Raw genomic sequence first — 26,262 nt, forward strand, 5'->3', positions numbered from 1 at the left:
CAGAGAGAGAGGGAGTCACAGACTCTGAAACAGGCTCCAGGCTCTGAGCTGGCAGTCAGCACAGAGCCCGACGCGGGGCTCGAACCCACAAACCGCCCCATGAGCAGTTTAACCATGCCTAAGTGAGGAAGTCATTTGTCATTATTTATTTAGGGCCTAATAGGAGTCATATTCCTGTGGTAAAGAAGACAGCTGCTCCTTGCCTACATGGAGCTTACAATGATATTAGCCAACTCCCTTCCCCCCCAAGATGGAGGGTCTATTCCTGGCTGAGGGCACATCCTCTCTGGTAAGAAGATCTAATCCAGAAATGAGGTTACTTTTTAAAAACGTGTTTGCTGCAGATCTAATCCAAACAGAAGTTAGAGGGGTGCCTGGGTGGTTCAGTCAGTTCAGCATCAGACTCTTGATTTCAGCTTAGGTCATGATCTCATGGTTCGTGAGTTTGAGCCCTGTGTTGGGCTCCATTCTGGCAGTGCAGAGCCTGCTTGATATTCTCTCTCCCCTCTACCTCTGACCTTCCCCTTCCTTCCCACCCACCCCCCCAAATAAATAAACTTAAAAAACAAAAACAACAACAATGAAGTTAGATGTTCTTAGTGAAGACCTCCTGTAACCGGGGACTGGGTGAAACCCCATGTAGCAGTGCGAGAATATTTTTTTACTTAGGGTTTATTTGGGTTTCTCTCCAAGCCCATCTTTATGAACATGCTTTACTTCTGCAAGTTATATCATGATTTTTCTCAACACTGTTACAACTGTGAACTTCAGTTTATGAAAACACCTGCCATTATATTTGTAAATGTTCTTCTTCCTTCTTCAGAAGAATGTTCCAGTTCAGTAGTTCCTAAACTTAGCAGCATGTTGGAATCACTTGGGGAGCTTTACCTGAAACCAAACAGGTTACATTTTTATTCTTTTTAAATAGAACTTTCAGGGGGCACCTGGGTGGCTCAGTCGGTTAAGCGTCCAACTCTTGGTTTTGGCACAGGTCATAATCTTAGAGTTTGTGAGTTTGAGCCCTGTGTTGGGGCTCCATACTGACAGCGTGGAGGCTGCTTGGGATTCTCTGTGTCCCTCTCTCTGCCCCTCCTTCACTCGTGTTCTCTGCCTCTCTCTAAATAAATAAACTTAACAAATAATAACTAGACCTTTCGGCATAGCATAAGGAATATAGTCAGTGATGCTGTAACAATATTGTATGGTGACAGACGGTAGCTACATTGGTGGTGAACAAAGCACAAAGTATAGACTTTTCAAATGACTATGTTGTACACTTGAAACTAATATAATGTTGTTTGTCAACTATACTCAAATAAAAAAATTTTTTCTGAACTTTCAACCAAGGCCAAGGCCAAATCTAACCTGTCATGTCTATAGCAGATCTTATGATGGCCCTAAAATCATGAGAAGTTAATTTCCTTCTCCATGCAATGGAGGCTTTGATTTTTTTCCGTTTCCTTGAAAGAATTAAGATTTATCTTTCATTATAACTAACTGTTATCTCCATTTTCCTGTGTAAACTTTCTCACAGTCTTTCAAACATCTTGATTTTTAGCAATCCGCTTAATTATTTATTTTACAATTAAATTTATTTGGGGGAGTACAGAATAGAGATTTGGGTGTGCAGTTTTAGATACTTTTACTTGCTCTTTGATACAGAATTAGGAAGGTTTTGTTTTTTTTTTTCTCTTAATTTATCGCATGCATACCCCAGATGCCATCCTGTGGTTTTCCTGGATTCTCAGCAAAATTCAAATGCATGGCAACATCAGGAAGTCCATACTATTGAACATGAGGGAGCCAGATAATTAAGGATTTAAAAGTACCACAAGCTGAAATCTAAGGGCTCAAGGTCTGACATAGGAAGAAGTATTCAGAATCCTCATCAGTACAGAAATGAAAATTTCTCTGATACAGTCTACCCCAGTGAAAATAAACTGAGAGAACATAAAGAAAATTCTGCCTTTGTTTTCCTTGAAAATTGCCTGCAAGAATTATGGGTTCTGCCTTATAGCACACCCTGGGCATCACTTTAAAAATTGGACAGTGAAGGGGCGCCTGAGTGGCTCAGTCAGTTAAGCGTCTGACTTCGGCTCAGGTCAGATCTCACGGTTCGTGGGTTCGAGCCTGCGTCAGGCTCTGTGCTGACAGGTCAGAGCCTGGAGCCTGTTTCGGATTCTGTGTCTCCCTCTCTCTCTGCCCCTCTCCCACTCATGCTCTGTCTCTCTCTGTCTGAAAACTAAATAAACTATAAAAAATTTAAAAAAATTTAGACAGTGGAGGTCCAGAGAAAAACAATTTTAATGTCTAGCTCTAATTCTGCCTCGTGACCCCATTGACAGTTCCCATGAAAACACTTTTCAGCTGAGCTGGTGGAAACCTTTCATTCATTTTGGTCCATCTCTAAACGGAAGAGGGAAGCTGATGCATTAAACCATGGGATGATGACACATGGATTTGACTGCAAAGCATTCCTGGGCCAGCTGTGTGAAGAACCCTGCCTTGCTGGCCGCGTGTGATCTGATGGTCAGTTTGGAAAACACATTAGTGGAACACTGATACCAAAAAGAAGGGGAAGTGAGTTAAAATACACAGAGAGGAAACATCCATCCATAAATCCTGCTTTAACATAAGTCCAGTTTTGCAAAGGAAAAGAGCTGTAGAATCCAGACATTCCAATTCCACACAATTAAGTTTGGATGTTCTTATAACTGATCTCTGAGAAACGTTTATAGCATCACCATAAAAGAACAACTGCTATTCTTTAAAAAAATAAAATAAAATTCAAAACTAAGTTGAGCCATCTGAATCGATTTACCTTCTTGCTAAGTGCTTATCTGGGAAGTACTGCAGTTGGCTGGTAGTTTTCTGGGAAAATCTAATAAATTATTAGTGTGCTATAGGCCAGAACAGAACATCAGGCTGGATATTTCACTTTTCATACAGTGGAGCTAGTTTTGTGCAGGCAAAGGGCAGTTATTTTGAATCAGGCACTCTTTATTTGTCTTGCCCTGATGAACCACACTGAAAGTGACCCATATACAGTAAGGATATGATATGCTAGATGCAATGATTATTCCAAACCAAACAACCTAATAGTTGGGTAAGGGCCTGTGTAGCTTGGTAAGTGTGTCTTGTGATTCTGAGATGTGTTTTCTAAATTGTTTTTAGAAGAAAATGGATTCTGGTTGTAGACAATACCTTATGTTTCAGCTTTTTTCCTCTGACTTTGTTCTTCATGTGCTAGCAAACTTGAAGAAGAAAGAGAAGATGTAAAGTACCCTTTAGAATGAAAATGGTGGGAAATAATATGGTTTGTAATATGTATATGGACATCATTACTCTTGCTTTAACCTTTTAAATCAAAGCTTATTTTAAAGTAGTTAAGCACACTATCACCCTGTTTTTCTTAAAATTTACCACATTTGAATATGTACTGGGAAGAAAAGTGTTACCTGTTTAAAGAATACAAGACTGAATTGTCTTTCTGTCTTAAAGACTATATCATTAGACTCCTCTGTTGCCAAGAAAATACAAATAAATTAGTAACAGGCCAGTATTTTTGATCTGTCTTTCAAAATCCTTCCAGGCAGAAAGTTCATAGTTGATACTTGAGAGTATAAACTAGTTGTGAACTTGACTGGGAGTGTAGCTTGCTGTTTCTTTGATATTGAAAAGGTGGACTTAGACTCAAGAATTCTTGACAGAAACTCTAGACTTTAAAGTTTTGGTATATTACATACTTTTAAAACCTACCAAGTTCTTCCTACCCAGTGTACTCTTGGTGAATACAGTGTAAAACAGTATGAAACCTAGCCACCTTACTGTTTACCTGTTTCCAAGAGCAGTCCAATGGGGGTGGGGATGGTTCTGGGCTTCATTCAGGGAGACTGCATACTAGAAAATTCTGGATATGCTTATTTGAAGATGTTCCCCCAAAGTTTTCATTTTCTCCCTTCGCCTTTAGGGATAAATATGAGTTAGACAATGGAGACACAGTCCGTGCATGGGGCATGGGTAGAAAACTGGAGAGGGGAGGGGAGATGAGTCATTCAAGCTCCTGCCCACTTCCTCCTTAGGAGACTTTGATTCATGAGACTGACATGTGGGAGACAGCGGCCGGCTCAGGGATCTCTGGCCACCCACAGCTCTGGACACACAAAAAGCATCCAAATATCAAATTGCTTTGGGGCCTTTATGTTCATGTGATGGTTCCTAGATTCGGTGTAGTTATTTTCTTAAGGGAAGAAGGACCCGAGTGGAAAACCCAGTGGTATTTAGTGCCTGTATCCATGAAAGCATGTTCTGAGCCTGTGCAAGGGGCAGCTATCAGAACTGTTACCAGGCTGTTCCTTAAGTTTTTTGCCAATTATAAACTTTTGCGTGTTATTTTTAATGATTTGTGAAGTCCCGCTTCCCAAAACATTTGGACGACATCAGCAACTCAAACATAGATCATAAGAAATGTGATGGCCTTCAGTTTTGGCAATAATGATTGCTTTGGCGATTTGTAGCATGTCTTGCAGGCTGTGAGGTATGTTTGCAATAATAGATGCTCAGATATTTTTGTGGGGAAGTAAGCTGGTTTCTGCCTTGATGATGGTGCTGTTCTATTTTTTGTTGTTGTTCTTTAAGCAACAGAATGAGGTAGGAGAGACCAGTTTTTTCTCAGGCCGTCTCCAGAATACTCTCTCTCCTTACCACATTGTTTATGTTTGAAGGGGAGACATAGCAGGGACAGCACAGGTTGGGTCCCCGTGGTGAGAAAGAGGAGTTGTTTCTGGATCTTGCTGGATCTCTTCACTCCTATGGTGACCTGCTAATTGCCTCTGTCCTGACTGGCTGGGGGGATGGGTCATACATACACGTTTTTCCTGATAATTTAGAATTAGACGCGTTAGATCCTGAAGCCCTGGGACTTCAAGCAAGTTATATGTGGTATTGTTTGAATCAAACTTTTTATCCCGCATAGCTCCCACTTCTCAGAGCCACAGTTCAGACACCACATGTAGGTATTGTGGACCTGTTTTTTGAACTGGTTGGACATGTGTCTTGATTTCAGCTTTTACGCCCATCAGAAACATAGCCTGAATGGTAAAGTTTGTCATTTGCACCAATGAATAACTGCCGATAAGTGTTTACTTTTGGAAGTTTATGGCAAAGTAAGAACTGATTGCATTTTGTATAATCTGTCCCTTTTTGCACCAGAATGCAGTAAGTATGAACTGTTTGCAGTGACAGCCTGTTGCATGCTCCTGTGTTAATGGCTTCTCCAACTGTGTGGATTTTGCAATAAATGGCCATTGATTAACTGTGTGCGGATATGAAATAGAAAATTCATACAGGAATCTTTAAACGTTGAAGGGAAATCTAGTTGCGTTCTGACTTACTCCCTAAGTGGTAGTGTAATTGTGAAGCTTTGCCTCTGATTTCTAACCTGCTCGTGTGTATTTCATCGTCCCGTTGCAAGCACTCTGCAAGCTGCTCGTAGCCGTGTGCTGTGTCCAAAGACACTGCTGCTTCTCCACTGCCTTCTCCTCATTAGTTACCGTATGAAGTTTAGCATAATTTTGTTTCGATGGCTCCATGAGCATTGACTTATTAAATAACAGAAAGGATTCACTCCAGGAATTTCATGTAAACCGTTAAAACCTTAATTTTATTTGTAAGTTTTAATTTTGAGTAGTAATATTATATAAGGATGTATTTTACCAAACGAAGAAGGCCAGACTTCCTCGTTGAGAAATGACCTTATCCTGACCATAATCATAATAAGGCGTCTATCCCAGATGGACTTGTACTTCTGATCAAAATTGTTAAGCTCTTAAGATTAGAACACATAGCTTTTAAAGTTTTATGTGAAAATGAGCATTGGGGAATGCCCTTTGTATCTAAGACTGTGTTTGTCTTGAAAATCAGCAGGTGCCCTTTGGTTAGAACCTGCAGGGTTAAAAACAAAAAACAAAAGAGCTTTTCTCCTTGACCAGATTTAGCGTTAAAAGATTAGTTAGTGACAGTGTGTATGTGTCATTGCAGGTTTAGAGTTAGAAGTTTTCCCTGATTAATTTAGTTTATCACTGGTGATGGGAAACCCTTAGCTGACTTCCGGCAAAGAATGTGGTCAGATACTGCATCATATTAAGCCTCGTTTTAAAATTCATCCTACGTAGAGCAGAGTTGATTTTGAAAGTTCAGCTTTCAGAAAGCTCCATGACTTTTTTGCTTTCGTCACTTATGGAGAGATTTGAAGACCAGTTGCTCTGTGTTTTCACAGGAAGCGGCGAGTTTCAGTCTCACGCCTGGACACTCATAGCTCATTAGGCCAGGAATAGCCACCTCAGTGGGACAAGAGTCAGGTTTATCTGTGGTGAGGTCATACCATCCCTTGCTCCCATGGCCACCATCTCCTCTCTGCAAAGACAGATGGTAGAGGTGAAAAGAACATGTTTCTTATCAGACCTACCTCTTCTGGAATGGTGTGGTTCTTGTTGAATTGTATTTATTCAACAGACATGCATTTTGTACCCTCAGTATAGATGTCAGTACACTAAGCCCTGCGGATTGTTCAGGGATGATTAGGTATGGACCTTGCATAGAGTTCATAGGAGGTAAATCTAACATGAAGAGAAGCTACTGTGAAGCGTAAGGGCGATAAATAGGTGAGCCTTCTGAGAAGAGAGATTGTTTCTCGCTGGGGTGATGATTTTGATGTGTTGATTCCCTTGAGTCTGTTTTTTAGGCACTTCACTCATTCATTCGCTCATCAAGTACATAAGGATAACTTGCTAGGCACAAAGTCCTGTGCAAGGCGTGGGCTTACATGGGTGAGCAAGAGAGATACATGGTCAACCCTTGCCCTCAAGGAATGTACAGCCTAGTGAGACAGATACGGCTGAAACTAATCAATACATGTATACACATACATGCACACACATATACACATGGTGTGATTTTTTAAAAAGTGCCGGCCAGCATCTAAGAGTTTGAATGAGGGAGCTGACCCCAGATGGAGGGAATCAGAGGTCAGGTCAAGAAGACTTTCTTGGGCTCCAGAGTTTTACCTGAGAAAGGAAGATTGAGAACTTGGATGACAGAGATTATAAATCTCACTGTTCCTTTTCTGATCCTTTAGGGGAAACTATTTATTTTTTATATATGGGGTGCTTCTCTGTCAACTAAAAGTCTTCATCTTTCAAATACTGCATAACGTGTGTATACTTCATTTATCCACTTGACTTGTGAACCATTTCTCGAGTGCCTGCAGTGTGCAAACCTCTGTGTTCTGGGCCTCGGTGTCCCAGAAGCTGTGTGCTGGGCCGCAATTAAATCTGCGAGATAGTGCGTGACGTCTCCTGTAGATTGAGATGTTAGAGTCTCACTGCTGTGGGATAGCTAATACATGGTTTATAAGACTATTTTCATTTTTTTCCATATAGGACAACAGCTTTGAGCAGTTCATTATTAATTATTGTAATGAAAAGCTACAGCAGATCTTCATTGAACTTACTCTTAAAGAAGAGCAAGAAGAGTATATACGGGAGGTAATGTTGAAATATATGTTTTTTAAATGTTCCTTTTATACTCATGATACAAATTGTGGATTCAGAGGCCCACCTAAACATGATCCTAAAATCAGATTTATCTAAGTTCAGCCATATTGTGTCTTTTAAAAATCCATCTGTTATGACACCTAAGCTACCTGGGATTATCTTCACTGCTCTGGTGCTAGTACCTAGAACAATGCCGAGCATAGTAGGTGCTCAGTAAATATCAGTTGATTGACTTGAGTCTTGGTGGATTCTCGTGCTATGACATAAAATAATAGTGTGTTTAAGAAAAGTCTGAGATGAATGGGCAAATAACTATGACATCCATACAAGGAGACACTATTCAGCAGTTAAAAAGGAACACAGGATGCCTGGGTGGTTCAGTTGGTTGAGCGTCCAATTATGATCTTGTGTTTGTGGATTCAAGCCCTGTGTCAGGCTCTGTGCTGACAGCTCAGGGCCTAGAAACTGCTTCAGATTCCTGTCTCCCTCCCTCTCTCTCTGCCCCTCCCCCACTTGCACTCTGTCTCTCAAATATAAACATTTAATAAACATTTAAAAAAATTTTTTAAAAAGGAAGAAACACCATTTGAAACAATAGGGATGGACCTAGAGGGTATTACACTAAGTGAAATAAGTGAGACTGAGAAAGACAGACACCATATGATTTCCCTCATGTGGAATCTAAAAACAAAACAAATGAATAAACAAAAAGCAGAATCAGACCGATAAACCCGAGAACGAACTGATGGTTGCCAGAGGGAAGGTGGGGGATGGACAAATGTGTGAAAGGAGTGGGAGATATAGGGCTTCCAGTTATGGAATGGGTAAGTCCCAGAAATAAAAGGCCCGGCGGAGGGAATATAGTCCATGGTATTGAAGTAGTGTTGCATGGTGACAGATGCCCGCTACACTTGGGTGGCCATAGACTAAGCTATAGAGCAGTTGGGGCACTAGGTTGTACACCTGAAACTAATGTAACAGTATGTCGCCTCTACTCAAAAGAATAATTTTTTTAAACCAACAAATACTGATCGTGTGCTCATCTGAAGAATTTTAATCATGGCTACTCCGGAGCAAAACATATTAAACATGAAAGAAAAAAACTAATACAATTAAAATGTCAGTCCATTGGCAAAAAAAAAAAAGAAAAGAAAAGAAAAGAAAAGAAAAAGGAACAAACAATTGGTAAACACAATAATTTGAAGGGTTCTCAAACGCATTATGCCAAATGAAGGAAGTCAGACTCAAAAGTCTGTATACTGTATGATTCCATCATATGATCTAGAAAAGACAAAGCGACAGAGACAGAGTCTGGCATTGCCAGGAGATGGGAGTCGTGAGAGAGCGTGGCTGCAAAGGAGAAGAACAGGGAGTTTTGGTGCTGGTTACATGGCACTGTGCATTTGCCAAAACTTAAGAGAACTGTATACCCCAAAAGTCCGTGTCGCTCTGTATAAATTCGTAAATGTTTTGAGATTTTGTCCAATCGTGAAAAGCACTGATTTCCTAAAATTGTGTAATAAAAACAGGTAATATATATTGACTGCTTCCTATATTGTCAGGTATTGTGTATGGGTTATCTCAATGTAATTTGAAAGGAATCAGATGCAATGTTTACAGAATCCTTGTATCCTTAATTGTAAAACCATACTTGGTTTTCATCCTTTTGTCTTTTAAATAGTTAATGTTTTTTGAAGTATATTTCAAGCAAATTTTTGAAATATTATTTCAAACAAAAGGAGGAATTACTATACTGTATGTATGCTGTATTTTTGTTTCCTCTTCATTTATTTGCTTTAATATTTTAATAATGATATTACCTATTTTTCTTCATTTTCCGTGTTGTTATTGTAAATCATTAAAGACACTGAGTCCTTTTTTTTTGCCTCAATATAGATTTTTCTAATGTGATTGTTCTCCCCAGTGACTTAGTAAAATAACCCATCTACTTGAAAGCTAAATCATAAATATTTCATCTTTCTTTTAGAATGATCACCATGCTTTAGAAACGTTTTATACTTGTCTGGCACTTTTTTAACATAAACTTCCTAAAAGCCAGATTCATTCTCTTCCTGTCTTCTCATCCTAAAGAGATTGCCCCAACTTTGATGTGTAACTTAAAACAGTTTGTGCAGATTGTCTGAGACATGTCTAAGAGAGACCTCTAGCTTGCTGTATGAATTAAATTTCTTCCCCTTAGAAGAAAAATAAATGTTTACACTTAAGGGCAGAGTATAAACAGATCCAGAACGATTACATTTAGCCTCACAGATTTGGCTTTGTAGTTAGCATTAGAACCCAGTGGGTTGGTTTTTGTGTCTTTCCTTATGTTGGAAATATTTTGTCTTAGCACTGGGATATTCTTGCATTTGGAATAGTCAACTGCCCTACAACATGGGATTGACTCTAAAATTAATTTTTTCCTTGTGATTATAAATTAAGAACAGAAAAATGTGGGCCTTAGATTCCTGGGATCAAGTTCTGACTTATTTCCTTATAAACACTGTAAATATACACAGAGTAATATTGACCCAAGGGCCTGTTGAGTCCGTGTTTGGCACAGAGCCAGCGGAGTGCATGGGAAATTGTCACAGATGGCAGAGTGGAATGAGGGGCAGTCTCAGAACAGGTCAAGGGTGTTCCTTCAGTCACATCGTGTCAGTGGTGGTCTGCTGCAATTAGGAAAGTTTTGGGAACCGGAAGATGACATTTGCTGCATTATTTTATAAAGGAAATATTCAGAGAGGAAGTGAAGTGGAGTAAGGTGGCAGAGGCTGTTTTATAGATGGTAGTTTTGTGGCATCGTCATCGTATGGCATCTGATTTTGTTCTGTTTTCTGTCTCAGGGCATAGAATGGACACATATTGACTACTTCAATAATGCTATCATTTGTGACCTGATAGAAAATGTGAGTATCAGATACAACTTTCTAAAAACATTCGTAGTAAGAATTTACTGCTTACAAAAGACCCTCACTGTCTTAGCGTCTTCACAGTTTTGACACTTTTGAGAGCTATGGAGTTCTGGAGAACTTTATTGTCGCCAGAAGGGATCATACACAGTTCTCATACACACATGAACAGCTGGACGTTTTAGTACTTGGTTAGGATTTCCTGTGCTCATCCTGTGGCCTCGTCACAGAGCCCTTTCAGGATGTCAAGATGCCTTAGACGCATCATTCTTTTCTGTGTACTGGGAATATGAGCACTGGTCAGAGGAGGCTCTGAAAAGGTTTTCGCCAAATCCAACATCCATCTCATTTCCAAAATTCTAGTAACTTCTTCATATAGTGTTCAGTAGTTATTACCAAGAAGATAATTGTTGGTGAGAATGTGAAGAAAAAGGAACCTCTGTACACTCCTGGTGGGAATGTAAATTAGTGCAGCCATAAGAGAAGATAGTATGGAGGTTCCTCAAAAACTTAAAACTAGAACTACCATATGATCCAGCAATTCCACTTTTGGAGTAGGTCCAAGGGAAACGGAATCAGGATCTCGGAGATAGATTTACTCCCATGTTAATTGCAGTATTGTTCACAATAGCCAAGATATGGAAATAGCCTAAGTGTCTGCCTATGGATGAATGGATAAAGAAGATGTGTGTATATACAATGGCATGTTATTCAACCATGAGAAAGAAGGAAATCCTGTCATTTGCGACAACACAGATGGACCTTGAGGGCATTACACTAAGTGAAATAAGTTAGTTGAAGAAAAACAAATGCATGACATCATTTATATGTAGACTCTAAAAAAGCCAAAGCAACTGAAGATAATGGTGGTTGCTAGGGGCTGGGGGTGAGGGAAATGGGGAGATGTCAGTTAGAGGGTGTAGACTTTCTAGTTACAAGATGAATAAGTTCTAGAGATGTAATGGATAGCATGGTAATTACAGTTAACAATGCCTTATTATATATTTGAAAAGAGTTAAGAGGGTATATCTTAAATGTTCTTGTCACAAAAAAAAATGGTAATTATGTGATATGATAGAGCTGTTAACTAAGGTTATGGTGGTAATAATTTTTGCAGTATGGAAGGGTACCAAATTATCACCCTGTACACCTTAAGCTGACATAGTGTTATATGTCAGTTATATCTCAGTAAAGCTGGAAAAAAATTTTTTTTAAGTAAATAAAGAATAACAAAGAAACATCCCCTTCAAGTTAAGATAAAGGAAGATGAAGGGAGCTGGGAGTCATGGGAGCTGAGTTCAGTAGGACCCCAAGAGTGGCTGCAGTATAGACTGAGCCTTGGTTCAGAGAACCTGTACGGCGGCGGTTGGGGGGGTGGGGGTCTTGTGTGTGACTTTGCAGGTGGCCAAGAGCCACGGGATTTTTCAGGTGACCAGATTTGTCTGCATATATGTGAAAAGGCTTTTAAAGTCCGAAAAATTACTAGATATGTCTTAGATTTCAAAAGGTTACTGAATATTTTGTTTTTACACCATAGTTTGTAGTTTATTTAAATGAATTCATTGCAGGAAGATTGACTTGTATGTGAAAACCTGGAAAGTCTTGTTTTATGCTTAGGATTACTCACACTCCTAGCCTCGATAACAAAGTTATTTGAAACAGTGCATAAACTTTATTATCCTACAGTGTTTTTAGCTGTCAGTGGTAGGTGAGTGCTGTGTTTCAGGAATAGAATCACAGACTACATGTCCCAACAAATGCCTTTCATAAGACCTTTTGGAAATTATGTTATTAGCCAATGATCTCTCAGTTTTCAAGATATTCCTGAAAGTTGCACCTTTAATTAAATTGAATATGCTGAAGCGTTACTGTTTTTCTATTAATGAATAAACTTTGTTTTGAAAAATCTGAACAGCATTGGAGTGCGAACACTAATGTTCCATGTTAAGCAGTTCAGAACTCTCACATCCAGGAAATCAGTATATTGACTGGAAAGCTTTCCTGGTAAATTTTGTGCAACCCAAATTGTGGGAACTCGATTTTCAGAAGTCATGACTAGCACATTTTCCTTCATAAATAATAACCTTGAACTTAATTCTTTCCCTTCAAGAAGGAAAAAAAGAGAAAACAGTGTTCATACACTTAGTTTAATTAGATTATCTCGGCCCCAAGTGCCCTTGCCTATATGATTGAAGAAACTCATGTTCACATAGGAGCCTGGGTACATAAAGGAAATGTTTCCTTCCAGCGTTACCTAATTGTAATATTTACCCTGGGGCTGTTATGAACATACTTGATTCCTGAGAGTCCACACTTCCCCTGGGTTTGGTCAGAGGATATCATGGCCTTGTGAGAAGAAGGAGAGAGGAACCCGGAGCTCTGGCCTGCTGGATGTGGGTGGGGCTGATGTTCAGTGGGGTGGATTGTTCTCTTTGGAATGGAGACTTGAGCCCGTAGGGTCAATCCAAGGAACAGTGGCCTTTATTTAGCAAAGTAGAAGATTCCTGATTTTTTATTCCTTTTAACTGGGCTGACCGCTCTTGGGATAAATATGATCATAGGGTCTGAATACATAACAAATTCTCACTCATGTTCAACATCCATTTTGAAATTTTATGTGGAACATGAATTTTATTCTAAACAGATACTCTTGAAACACAGCTTGATTGCATTGATCCCGAATCACATCTTTTTTTTTCTTTTACTACAAAATAAACCGTATTTTGAACACATGAACAACTTGAAAACATCTGAAACCAATTTCCTTCCCAAGCTATGAATCAAATAATGGCCCTAGAAGACTGTGCTTTGTGATTTATGACCACATGTTGTAGAGACAGCACTGTCACATGAGTTTCTGATGTTTAGATTTGTGTTTGAATGTGTTTTGAATATGAGGTCTGACTTGCATTTTTCGAACAATGTGAGTTTCAGTTATCAGGCCGCTGAGGTAGCCGAGGTGACTCCTAGGTCCTGTTCTGAGGGGAGGAAGGGAGTGGGAGAGGGCGAATGATACAGACCCCTCCTCCCCAACATGCACACACACCTGGGACACTGTGGAAGGGGACCGATTTCTGTGGCTTTTTGTTACTTGTTTTGCTTCTCGACTTCTTGTTGTAACTGAATGGAATTTTCTCGTGACTAAGTTTTTTAATTGTGTTTGACGGTGTAATTAGGAATCATTATGAAAACAATACAGTGAGGAAGGAAGGAAACCTTCTTGCTTCCTTTCTCGCAGAACACAAATGGAATCCTGGCCATGCTGGACGAGGAGTGCCTGAGGCCCGGCACCGTCACTGACGAGACCTTCTTGGAGAAGCTCAACCAAGTGTGTGCCACCCACCAGCACTTTGAGAGCCGGATGAGCAAGAGCTCTCGGTTTCTCAATGACACATCCCTGCCTCATAGCTGTTTCAGAATTCAGCACTATGCCGGCAAGGTACGAGGGAGCGCTCCCCCCCCCCCGAGGTGGCCGCCCCTCAGAGGTGGCATTCTGACCAGTGCCAACTTGTGAGGAGCAGTTGAGTTGCTACAATAGCAGAAGCAGTGAATGTTCAGTAGAAGTAGAACCTGGGTCGTGTGGAGCAAAATCTTACTGAGAGCTGAGAGGAAAGCCAGCGGACTTCATGAGAGAGTTTGAATGTAGTTTAAGTCAATTTAGTTGTTGCTGAGCTCTGAGTGATCCTCTAAAAATAGATCTGCCAACACTAATAAAAGGATTGGTGATAGTAAAAGTTAGGAGACACGAAAGACCTGCCTATAAGGTTTTACAGGCACAGATCATTTATTTAGCAAATATTATGAATTCTTGGAATGAGGTTTTGAAACAACAGTAGGGAAAATACCAACTTAAAAAAAACAATATTCATTTGCTTATGTTTGAGAGAATTTTATGCCATCTAAGATATACATAACATATAAATATGTTAAAACAAGATATATAAATATGTTAAAAACAAATTTGAGCGTAGTTTAATTTTCAGAGTCCTGAAAAAGTATTGATTGACATTAATACCTCCTTTCTTCTAAATACAATTGCAAATCTCAAAGAGGAAAACATTCTCGATTGTATATCTAGGAGAAATCAAGTATATAGTATCTGAATTACTGTTAATTTCAGGCGGTTGGGACTTGATACCTCTTTATTATTTTCGGTAGCTTATGTTACTAAAAGATACTTTTCTGGCCAGTTTTTCTGCTCACTTAGGATGTCTGAAAATATCAGTGCTATCTCTATTTTCTCCTATCTACTTAAGACTAGAATTGGCATATGTGAACCAAAAAAACAACAAAAAAAGTAAAACCTCAAAAATGTGCTCAAACACCAAAAAAGCCTAAAATCCTTTGAAAATGTTATGATAGCATTTTGGAGTTTATTCTTGCAAATCCTGAAGGGTAATACAATTTATTTTGAACTCTTCTATGATTTAGACAGATGGAATTTAAACTTGGAAGCTAATTCGGTGGTAGGAGTGTGACTAATGTGTCGGGGGTTTTTTGATGGAGAAAGAGGAGGCTGCAATGGAGATAATCTTGGGATATTTTTAATATTTGTATGACGTTCTGGAGTGCAGTTGATCAGCTGTGGAGTCTCCTGTGCTGCCCGTAGGTGCTGTACCAGGTGGAAGGATTTGTGGACAAAAACAATGACCTTCTGTATCGAGACCTGTCCCAAGCCATGTGGAAGGCCAGCCACACCCTTATCAAGTCTTTGTTCCCGGAAGGGAACCCCGCCAAGATCAACCTGAAAAGGCCTCCTACAGCCGGCTCTCAGTTCAAGGCATCCGTGGCCACGCTGATGAAAAACCTGCAGACCAAGAATCCAAACTACATTAGGTATTTCTGGCACATAAAATTCGTTGACAAGTTCATTATGAAGGCACTTTCATGGAAGATCATTTTCCTGTTTGCCTAAATCTGAGAATAGTCCCAGCAGAGGATAACTGAAGCTCTTACACGTTGAATAACGTGGTGTCTCGGGTTTACTTAGCAAATACTCCAGTCCCCTTTCCCTGTCTTCAAATAAGAAATTTCAAAATGGGGGAAGAAGTGCGGTGGGGGATGGGAATAGACAGTTAATGAAATTGCGTTTTTGGCACGTAGGGTTCTTAACCCTTTGTATCTTTTTTTTGTTTAATGACAAATTCAGAAGTGTATACTTTTTTTCTGGTAAAGGTTTTGCATAAAACTCTTGATTGGATTCATGTTGGATTCTTGTTACAGTAACTTAGAATGCAGCATTAAAGCAAGTGGGGCTTTAGTTAGAACTTTGGTGTTCGAAAATACGTGCCTCTTTCTTTCCTAGGAGACTCGTAGATTTGAAGAAAGGAATGACTCCCAAGATAAGCTTACGTTTTTCAAAGCAACAGAAAGATTTCCTTAAGAAGCATCCGGTCTCTTTTTCTTTTTCTGGGCATCTTAGATCTCAAGATTCAGTAAAAACCAATTAGGATTAGAGTTCCCCATGTGTGTATTTGGTGAGCTAGACAATAGGAGATGCGTGTCTAACAGGTCAGATTTCATATAGTGCACACACACCTTCCATAATTGCCTTTGAAAGTTCAGTTGTGAGGAAACTGGCATGGAGAACATTTTTGTGTCTGGCTCGTTTGCCAAATATTTATATTAGTAACAAATATAAAGAGTCAGAATCCCCTGGTTCGATTGCATATATTAAGTAAAGATCCTAGTTTCAAAAAAGAAAAAAAAAATCCCAGGAAACTATCTGTGGTCAGTTGCTTTTGTAATTCTCAACTAAGTGGACTTTAAAAAAAAATTATTACTTAATAATAATTTACATAAGCCAGTATGCACAGATCCTAGGTGAACAGCTGACTTACTTTGTCACCATTGTATACATACACTTTGACAACCACCACCCTGGTCTAGATATAGAACATTCTGTCACCCCAGGATTGTACCTTCATTCCCCCTCCCTTTCCGTGGTTTTAACCTATATCTAAGAAGTCTTAGTAAACTACAAGTTTGTGAATTATATCATATTTTTTTCCTAGAGTCTTCATAGTTTCAGATTTCATATTAAGGTCCATATTTTTCCATATAGATAACCTGTTGCTCTTGCATCATATATTGAAAAGAAAAATCTCTTGTTTTTTTATTCAGTTATCTTGATGTCTTTATCGAAAGTCCATTGAAAGCACATGTAAGAGTCTAGGTCTAAATTTACTAGCCTGTTCCATTGATCTGGTTGTCTATTTTTTTTTTTAATGTTTATTTATTTTTGAGAGAGAGACACACAGAATCTGAAACAGGCTCCAGGCTCTGGGCTGTGAGCACATAGCCCAACATGGGCTCGAACCCACAAACTGTGAGATCATGACCTGAGCCGAAGTTGGACGCCTAACCGACTGAGCCACGCAGACGCCCCCTGGTTGTCTATTTTTAAGCCAAAGAGTGGACATTATTTTTGTAAATGTAGAAGGAGAAGCATAAAAACACTGAGGTCATGAGATTTAATTGTTCACGTATTATGTAATGTGTAGAATTTATCTAGCAATAGTGGGTAGGCAGATGTAACCATAAATGTTTAGCAGTATATTAATGAAGATACAGAGATTGCTTCCATAAGATCTAAACATAACAATGGCTTAAACAAGATTGTCATTTATTTCCTATGTAACTTCTGAGTATAAGGATCCCAGGGCTGATACAATGTCTTCTGTCTTGTGGCTCTGTGGTTCCCAGGGTGTTTCCCTCATCATATTGTCAAAGATGGCTCTCCACCATGGCTGCATTCCCAGCCAGCAGTTGGCAGAAGAACAAGGGGAGTGCAAGTCCCTTCCTTTTAAGGCCATGTATTAATTCTGCTATGATCCTAGTGGCCAGAGTTTTGATCACATGGCAACACCTGGTTGCAACAGAGGCTAGGAAATGTTGTCTTTCTTTGGGCAGCAAAATGTCTTGTTAAAAAGGGAGAGGGGCATCTGCGCAACTCAGTCAGTTAGGCATCTGACCTCGGCTCAGGTCATGATCTCACATTTCACAGGTTTGAGCCCACATCAGGCTCTGTGCTGACAGCTCAGAGCCTGGAGCCTTCTTTGGATTCTGTGCCTCCCTCTCTCTCTGCACCTCCCCTGCTTGCTCGTGCTCTCTCTCTCTCTCTCTCCCCCTTTCTCAAAAATAAATAAACATTAAAAACATTTTTTTAAGAAGGGAAATAACAGGGTTATAGGGAGACAGCAGTGTTTTTAATAGTGTCATTGAAGTATATAATATACAAACAATATAGACATACAATATAGTAAAGTGTTTGAATCTTAATTGTACATATATAAACTTAAGTTTTACATATGAATACACCTGTATAATCCTATCTGGACCCAGATATAAAACATTTCCATCATCCCAGAGGATCCCCTTATGCCCCTTCCCTGTTGATCTGTACCCCTAGCTCTCCCCAGAGGTAACAGCAATACTGATTTCTAACCAGAGATTTGTTTTTCTCGAGCTTCACTAAAAAAAAAAATGTACTCTTGTATGTTAAACTTATTTCAATCAACAAAATGTCAGGGATAACTCATCAATGTTATTGTGTGGATTAGCATTTTATTCTTTTTAACTCACATGTATGTCACATATTTTATTTTGAGGTTTCTGTAAAATGATTTGAAATCATTTCAAAAGAAATGACTAGGTTTCCAAAGAATAATAAATTATCTCAGCACTAAATAATCATATACTAGACTCTGTAAAACACAGACAGATATATCCATAAGAGACAGAGTTTAAAACCTAAAATCTTTGTAATCTTTTAGGTGCATCAAACCAAACGATAAAAAAGCCGCACACATCTTCAACGAGGCTCTAGTATGTCATCAGATCAGGTACCTGGGTCTTTTGGAGAATGTCCGAGTCAGGAGGGCAGGCTATGCCTTCAGGCAGGCCTACGAACCTTGCCTAGAGAGATACAAAATGCTTTGTAAACAAACATGGCCTCACTGGAAAGGACCAGCAAGGTGAGAAATTCATTGATTACATTTAATAATGAAGTTTTAAAGCATACAAATAACATGCAGTTTTCTTCACATGCTGTTAGTAAAACAGAATTCTGTGGAAAGTTGGATGTAACCTCTGTATTGGACCCTCTTCTGTCAGGATACCATTTTGTATTAGCGATCGATTATAGAGGTCTCGATGGTAAGGTCTGGGCAGGGCTTATCCAATCCGTGAATTTTAAAAATATGCTGTGGCACATTAATAGGAGGGGATTTGTAATCGCTAAGTATATTTGTGTAAAATCATAAAAAGATGGGAGTTAGAGGTATCTTGGATCAGTCCTCTCAACTTTTCAGTTTTTTTCTCTGGGGACTTAACCCCAGAGACAGACAATGGGTTGGGGTGAGCCCAGTTGCACTAGGGCTGCACCCATGGCGAAATCAGTACAGGAGCAGATTGGACTCAGAGGGTCAACGTTATTGCTGTTAAAGTGGGATTGGAGAATATGGCAGAGTCTGGGCTACGCAGCTTTCAGCTTATCTTCCCTGCATTGTACGAGCCCTCCAGTCCCAGACAGCACGCTGGACCACTGCGGGCCCATCCACGGGGCAGCCCCCAGGAGCGCTCCATGTGCAAAGAGAACATGGTGCTGGCGGGGGGCTGTTGCAGAAGATAAAGTGGGCTTTGCCTGTCCAGTGGTCTTTGTTCTGCTCTCACCAGTCAGAGAAGTTGCCCCTTCTCTGTAGGTCATTGAAGCTCTCCCAACTGCCCCAGGAAGGCCAACGCGCCTGTTTTATGGGCCTGTGCAGGGACTAGGGATTTGATTTCACTGTACTGGTATTGCCTCCACATTCTCACTGGACTAGCCTTTAATAAGAATATCAATAACATTAGACACTCACCTTTTATTATAAGGAGATGAACTCCAGACATATGATGTGGTCTCTGCTACCCAATTCAATACCCCGATGATGTAGGATGTGGGCACTGTTTGTTCCCACTGCTAATTTCCAGGTCAGAACATGTTCACTTCCTGCCTGGCACCTAGGCCGTAAGTTGGTGGGATGAAGGTCAGTTAAAGATTGATGTTGAAACCAGGGTCTAGGATGAAGTCTGAGCCAAGTTCAGGCAGCCCCCACTCCCACCCCATAAGGCCTATGCTTCATTACACCCCATTGGTCTGGCACTTAGCACTCTCTTTTTGGGTCCTGCCCATGCTGTGAGGCACAGGCACAGTATTAAAAATGTTTTGTAGAATTAACTGAGTGGGTTCAAAATAGATGTGAATTTCTTACACACCCTCTGGGTTCTGGTTGGTGCTTTGTGGTGGGTATATCTGATACAAAGATTACCTCTGCTAATGAAATCAAGATACTGGTTTTAATGCCATATTTTCTTAGACTGCACAGTTCTGAACCCAAATTTACTTTTTTAGTGTTACTGGATTTGGTTTAATTTGTGGAATTCAGTCTGAAGATTCTTTGATAGAAGGCTGCTTACTAAAAGACCAATTATACTTGGAAATGAAGCTATTTTTTAATACCACTGCAAACCTGATACTGTGATTTCAGAGAAGATAACCTCTTTCTGTAACTCAGAAAGCTCACTATTTTATTTTTATAGGGCTGGCGTGGAGGTTCTGTTTAATGAGTTAGAGATTCCTATGGAAGAGTACTCCTTTGGTAGATCAAAGATATTCATCCGGAACCCAAGAACCGTATGTAACCAACACCTTTACAGTCTGAACTTATGTTATAATCATATAGGCAAGTTCTTAAAGGGTATTTAACTTCATAACATTACCTGAGATGCTGCCGAGAGTGCCTCATTCTTGTTCTTTCTGCAAATGTCCAAGGGGATGGGTGAATAGGAGGCAATGGAAGCACATGTGTATTTTTTTTATGAAACATCAAAATCTTTGAACTGACAAATCATACACTTCCTGAATCTTAAAGGAACTGTTGTTACAAAATAAAACCTTCCTAATTCCTAGGAATTGGAGGTCAGTTCAGTCTGTATTTATAATATCTGAATTATGCCATAATTTTAGGAAAGACAGCCCTATTATTTGAGGTACATGAAAGCACTCAGATTAAAAAATATAAGGTGAAAAGATCACTTAAAATGCTGCTTAGGAACTCTAAGGGAGCATTTTTTATAAATGAATATAGACTAGCATGAACTATAACTAGTACAGCCGTGTTTTCGGTACTTTGGAAATTTGGAGAATCTAGAAGAATGTTTGAACTGTTAAACAGAGACACCTTATCAGCACCTTCCTGCCCTTAACAGTTGCATTATCCTGGATAGTGTGAAGGTAAATCTAAGTGCCCAGTTTGGCCCTTCTCTGATTTGTCATAAATCCTAAATCACCTTAAGCTAAATAGTAATCTTGTATGAATTCATCAAAAGAGTTTTCTCTGGGTTATTACCCATATCATCCATAACCAAGACAGTTACTCTTTTTTTTTTTTTTCAAATGTGGTTGACTCTAACATCATGACATTTTTCCGCCTGGGGATATCTTTCGTGTATGTCATAAGGTTTTGGTCAATTTTTGATAAATCCATCCATTATTTCTTATTAGTTATTCAAGCTGGAAGACCTGAGGAAGCAGCGTCTTGAGGACTTGGCCACTCTCATTCAGAAGATTTATCGGGGGTGGAAATGTCGCACACACTTCCTGCTAATGAGAAAAAGCCAAATCGTGATAGCTGCCTGGTATAGGAGATACGCGGTAAGAGCCTGCAACCTCTTACTCTGTAAGGATGATGCTCATTTCCAAAGATTTGTTACGTACTTAACTATGTCTGTAAGTGTTCCACATTTAGTCCTCCCAGCAACCTCATAAACTGAGTGCTCTTGTGGTACCTTTATTGAAGGTGCAAAAGCTAAGGCATGAGCCTTGAGTAACTTGCCTGTGGTCACACAGCTGCAAAGTGGCAGTGATGAGGTTTGAATCCAGGCCTGCTTCAAAGCTCAAGTTTAGTGTATCACACTGCCTTGCAGTGATCTAGGTCCATGTCGTGGGAAATCTAAATCTTGAATTTGCTCATCGGATTAGAAGAGACAGTGTCATTTAACCCTCTTCATGGGGTAGGTTCAGTTTTCCAAAACAATTGGCTGTTTTCCATGTATTGTAGCAGCACTGAAAATGGCTTAATTCCAGAATACGGATGCCACATTTTAGTAGAATTCTAGACGTGGTGAAAGGATTGGATTTCCTTTAGTCCTCAGATAGCTGGTCCTATTAACTATGAGAAAAGACTCAAAAATAAAGTATATTTAGTTAATTAACATGGAATTTCTTTGGGGAATTTTGTTTCTCACTTGATTATAAATGTTTCGTTGGAGGCATCACAGGTTTGAGGGAAATCGAAGGTCTGCCTTTAGGCTAGTTTAACCTTGGGCTGTGTTCTCACAAGTGAATGTTATGATAACACTACTTCCAAATGCTTTTTCATTCTGTGCCTCTTCTCTAGAGAATCGGAAGATGAATTGAATTTGCAATCACATCTCGTTTAGGATACTCTCTTTTTCTGCTACGGGAAAGTTTTACTGTGAGGCAGTATATAATCAGGATGTAGTTTTGCTGACCTATTCTCATGTAATACATTTTCGTGCAGTATGTCCAAGTTTGAGAAATTAATGAAATATTTAAATGACTGAGCCAAAGGAGAAAACTGCTTGAGCTTTACGAGAGTATCTTTAAAGTTGCCTCGTCTGGTCGAAAGGGTACAACCAATAGTAAAGCTGTTCACGTATGCGATTCATTCATATATATCTGCAGAGGCACAGAGGACTGTTGTCACCAACCTGGCTGTGGTGGGTTCTTTTCTGTGCACGTAGCAATGGCACTGAACCTGCGGATTCGTAATGCTCTGCTTTATATTTGCCTGTGAAAGGAGGGACCGACAAATAGCCAGTCCTCGGGGAATCCTTTTTATCATTTCTTATTTGGAGATCATTAAGAAAATCCAAGTTTGGAAGTATAGTGAATTCATCTCTCTTGAATTCTGCAAATGCTTTTGGAATACCTACTCTGCCAGGCTCTGGGGATAGCAGTGTGCACAGAATTAATGCCTGACCTCATAGAGTTCATCCCTAGTGAGGGGCAATATGCATGTAAGCAAGTAAATAATCAGAGCAATTACAGATTGTAGTCAGTGCTGGGAAGGAAACAGATTACTGAGATAATGAATAGTGAGGAGAGAAGGATATAAATTTGGATAGTATGGTCAAGGAATACCTTCTGGAAGGGGTCATTTCATCAGAAGGATGAGAAGAAACAAAGCAATGAACCAAGAAAGTAGGTGCTATTTTACCTTCCCTCCCTATATGGAACTTTTATGTCTCCAGATGACAAAAGGAGACACCATATAATGTATCATTAAATCAGGATGGTGAGAGTGACAACTAATATTAATTGGGAGAATAGAAACAAACAATAGACCAGCTTTTAGAGAAGGTATCAGTTTCGCTCTAGTGTTAGTTACATCTGTTTTAGAACTTGAACTAAATATCTCACCCAGTTAACTACATGTTATCCAAGCTAGTGATTAAACTCAACCTTTTTTCTCAACCAAATAACTCAGAGATTTTCTGAATGCCCATTTTCAGTTGCTGATTATTTTAAAGTCTATATTGTCATATTTGATAGCTCTATGAGACAAATTTTATTTAGGTTTATTTTTGAGAGAGAGAGAGAGTGCGCGTGAGCGAGCATGAGTATGGGAGGGGTGGGAGAGACTGGGGGACAGAAGATCCAAAGCAGGCTCTGTGCTGACAGCAACAAGCCTGACGTGGGGTTTCATCTCACAAACCATGAGATCATGAGCTGAGCTGAAGTCAGTCGCTCAGCTGACCAAGCCACCCAGGTGCCCCTCTCTGAGATGAATTTTAAAGTAAAATAGAGTTATTTTCAAGCCATTTAGGAATTTCAGAAGAAAACATCGAGGTATCAAATGCATGGCAGAAGTGACGGTCAGATATTGTAGGTATAGTTTGTTCTACAGCCATGGAATATTACTCTGTGAGGAATCTTGGAGAGGTTCTAGCTCCTCATTTGACAGAGGAGGTAGTGACTTGTCCAAGGTTCCAGGGTTCTCTTTGTCTTTCTGTGTGGCGTTCTCTTTTGTTCTGCTGCCCACGTGTCGATACGATCGCTCTTTTTCCTCTGAGCTTCCCAAACGTAGCCTAGGGTGCTGGAAGGCATGTCTCCCACCTCAGGAAAGGGAGCTGAGCAATCTAGCATTTCCAGAGTGAAAGAGACACAGCATGACTTCATGACTTGGTTAGAAAAGCTGTGAAATTTCATCACAGATGCCCACGGGCTGGTGAATATTCCACACTAAATACAGTACAAGCTCACTTTTCTAGGGATAGTATTCCAGTGGCCTCTACTCTTCCGAGTAGGAGTAAAAAGGGCCTTTGGGCATTGATCTTGCCGTGCCCACATTTGGCCGGGTGCCTTCTGCGTGGCGCCTCACTGGGTTTTCCTTAACCTTCCCCACCTAGAAGTAACTTTGGCTGTAACTCAGCTTACTTGGTGCTCACTTGACTCTCCCAGGAAATGGTTTCTATTTCACATTGCTGATTGGTATCCAGTGCAAGTCGTTGGGTACAGGAATGGAGTTGGGAGTCACATGTGTAGCCTCACAGTTCTATTAAAGTGATACTCATTTAATTATATTTAGCATCCTTGAAGCATACTCTGGATTAACTGTAATAATTTTGGATTGTTCTATATTTTGGTTTCTTTACATACTGGTTCCCAGAAGGAATATGGGGGATCGGGGTTAATTGCACTAAGTGAGCAAGTACTGTCTCTCCACCCTTGCAGTACAGAGATTACGGATGTGTAAACAGAACTGTTAACATCTCTCCCTTTTGTCCTACAGCAACAGAAGAGGTATCAACAGATAAAGAGTTCTGCCCTGGTAATTCAGTCTTACATCCGGGGTTGGAAGGTGAGTTGAAAAGAAGTGAGCCTTATTTATTGGGGGTTTTCAGGTTCTTCACAAAGGATGATGATGTCTTTAAGGTCACTCTGCAGGGGGCAGCTCCTCCTCTCCCGCCTACCCTGTAAACACTCAGATGGGAAGAATAAATATTATGGGCTACACTGGGGCCCTCGTCACCATGTCTTGGCTGCATCCTTCTAACTGGCTCTCTTCTCAAGAGCTTTGTTCTCTAAGCAGGAAGTCTTGAAATAATACCGTACATGAGTTCAGTATTCTCTTGCCCCCTGTTTGCAAGGGAAGTGCTAGTGCAGAGACTGTCTCTCAGCACTGTTGCCTCCGCACCTGTGCGTCCTGCCCGGCCCAGCTCCTTCCTTAACTTCCTGGTTAAGTTAAGCTGCCCCGTCAGGCTCAAAACATCCTGACTCCGGCCATTCTAGTGGGGATCACAGTGCACCCATCACCCAGTTCCAGAACCTTCTTGCAAGGCTTGGTTCGGGGGTCAGCAATCTACAGCCTATGCCTGTTTTGTACAGCCCGAGAGCAAAGAATGGCTTTTGTATTCTTAAAGCATTGTTTAAAACAACAGAGGGAAGAACTTGTGGTGACATGTAAAAATTATATGGAATGCGAATTTCATATAAATACGTATACAGATATAAAGTATATATATGAATGTATACACAAATATAAACACAAAGTTCATATAAAGTTTTATTGGTATAAAACCTTGCTCATTTATTTACATCTTGTGTGTAAATACATCTTGTGTGTTAGCGCTGTGACAGCAGAGTTGAGTAACTGTAATAGAGACATATAACCTGGAAAGCCACAAGTACCGTCTGGCCTTCTGCAGAAAGTTTACTGACCCGTGCTCTAGGTCAAAGATCCTTCAGGGCCTATTCTGAGATTTTTGGGAGGTTTCCTATTGGGAGATTTTTGTGGGGTGGCTAGATTTTTGTGGGGTGGCTAGATCCAGAGGAGCAACTTCAAGACAGTTCCCAGGCCCAGAACCCCTTCAAAGTATAGAGCCCTGGCCAGGAGTCCAGTAGCATCGATCGACCTTTGTCTAGGCCCATGGGACAGTTTGGTAGCTGTCCCATAGCAAATGCCAAAATACAAGTGCAAGCACATTGAGTAAGTGAAATGATCACCCGCAAGTCCTTCAAGTCCTTCTCTGACCTTATTCCTGGGTCATGGGTCCATGACTCTAGTCTCGAGCCTTCAGACACTCAGAGCCCACCTCCCAACCACATGTCCTCCCGGGCCCCATAAAATCACTTTCTGGTAACTACTGGGGAGAAGCCACTGGTTTTGGACTAATGAGATTTTTTTAGCAAATTTTGAAACCTCTCTTTTGAATACAAATTACAGCTACGGTGACACAGTATACAGCAATAATAAAAGCGATAAATGGATTTTGGAGCATTACCGGAGATCCTCCGACCACATTCCGAGAGCTCTTCCTTCCTCTGATGAGCACCAGCTTCTATTGCTCATGCTCACATTCCTTCATGCCCCGTGTTAGGGCACAGGAGGCCACTGTCTCTGAATGGGGCCACACTGTTGTGCTTCATGACATCTTTACTTACTACCTTCTCATAGTCCATCTAGGCCGAATAAGCAGTTTCTCCCTTTCCTTTCTTTAAACTATAGATTTTTTCGCTTGAGAGTGGATAGTATGACGGTCTCTGAAAGTATTTTTTTTCAGTCAGTATGGGATTTTACTTTTTGTTAACTTTCTGCTTTCCTGGGTGATTCTTCACCGTAGGCCCGAAAAATCCTGCGGGAACTGAAGCACCAAAAGCGCTGTGAGGAAGCAGCCACCACCATCGCGGCGTACTGGCACGGTACCCAGGTAGGCCTCACACTGCCCCCAGG

At 40.3% G+C, this 26,262-nt stretch overlaps 1 protein-coding gene across 3 annotated transcripts in view; it reads left to right on the top strand.

The window, feature by feature from the left end:
* The window catches only part of MYO1B (myosin IB), a 186,536-nt gene that overhangs the window by 136,223 nt on the left and 24,051 nt on the right, over nucleotides 1-26,262 (top strand). For all 3 annotated transcript variants that reach the window (XM_039234690.1, XM_039234691.1, XM_039234692.1), the window contains exons 14-22: nucleotides 7,440-7,544; nucleotides 10,400-10,462; nucleotides 13,704-13,904; nucleotides 15,075-15,301; nucleotides 18,241-18,441; nucleotides 20,045-20,138; nucleotides 21,009-21,158; nucleotides 24,322-24,390; nucleotides 26,153-26,239. In XM_039234690.1, coding sequence (XP_039090621.1) covers nucleotides 7,440-7,544; nucleotides 10,400-10,462; nucleotides 13,704-13,904; nucleotides 15,075-15,301; nucleotides 18,241-18,441; nucleotides 20,045-20,138; nucleotides 21,009-21,158; nucleotides 24,322-24,390; nucleotides 26,153-26,239 — 1,197 coding nt within the window. The remainder of the gene's footprint in view (nucleotides 1-7,439; nucleotides 7,545-10,399; nucleotides 10,463-13,703; nucleotides 13,905-15,074; nucleotides 15,302-18,240; nucleotides 18,442-20,044; nucleotides 20,139-21,008; nucleotides 21,159-24,321; nucleotides 24,391-26,152; nucleotides 26,240-26,262) is intronic.

The sequence above is a fragment of the Hyaena hyaena genome, unplaced genomic scaffold (assembly GCF_003009895.1).
Source record: "Hyaena hyaena isolate Hyena2069 unplaced genomic scaffold, ASM300989v1 scaffold_92, whole genome shotgun sequence".
NCBI classification, from domain to species: Eukaryota; Metazoa; Chordata; class Mammalia; order Carnivora; family Hyaenidae; genus Hyaena; species Hyaena hyaena.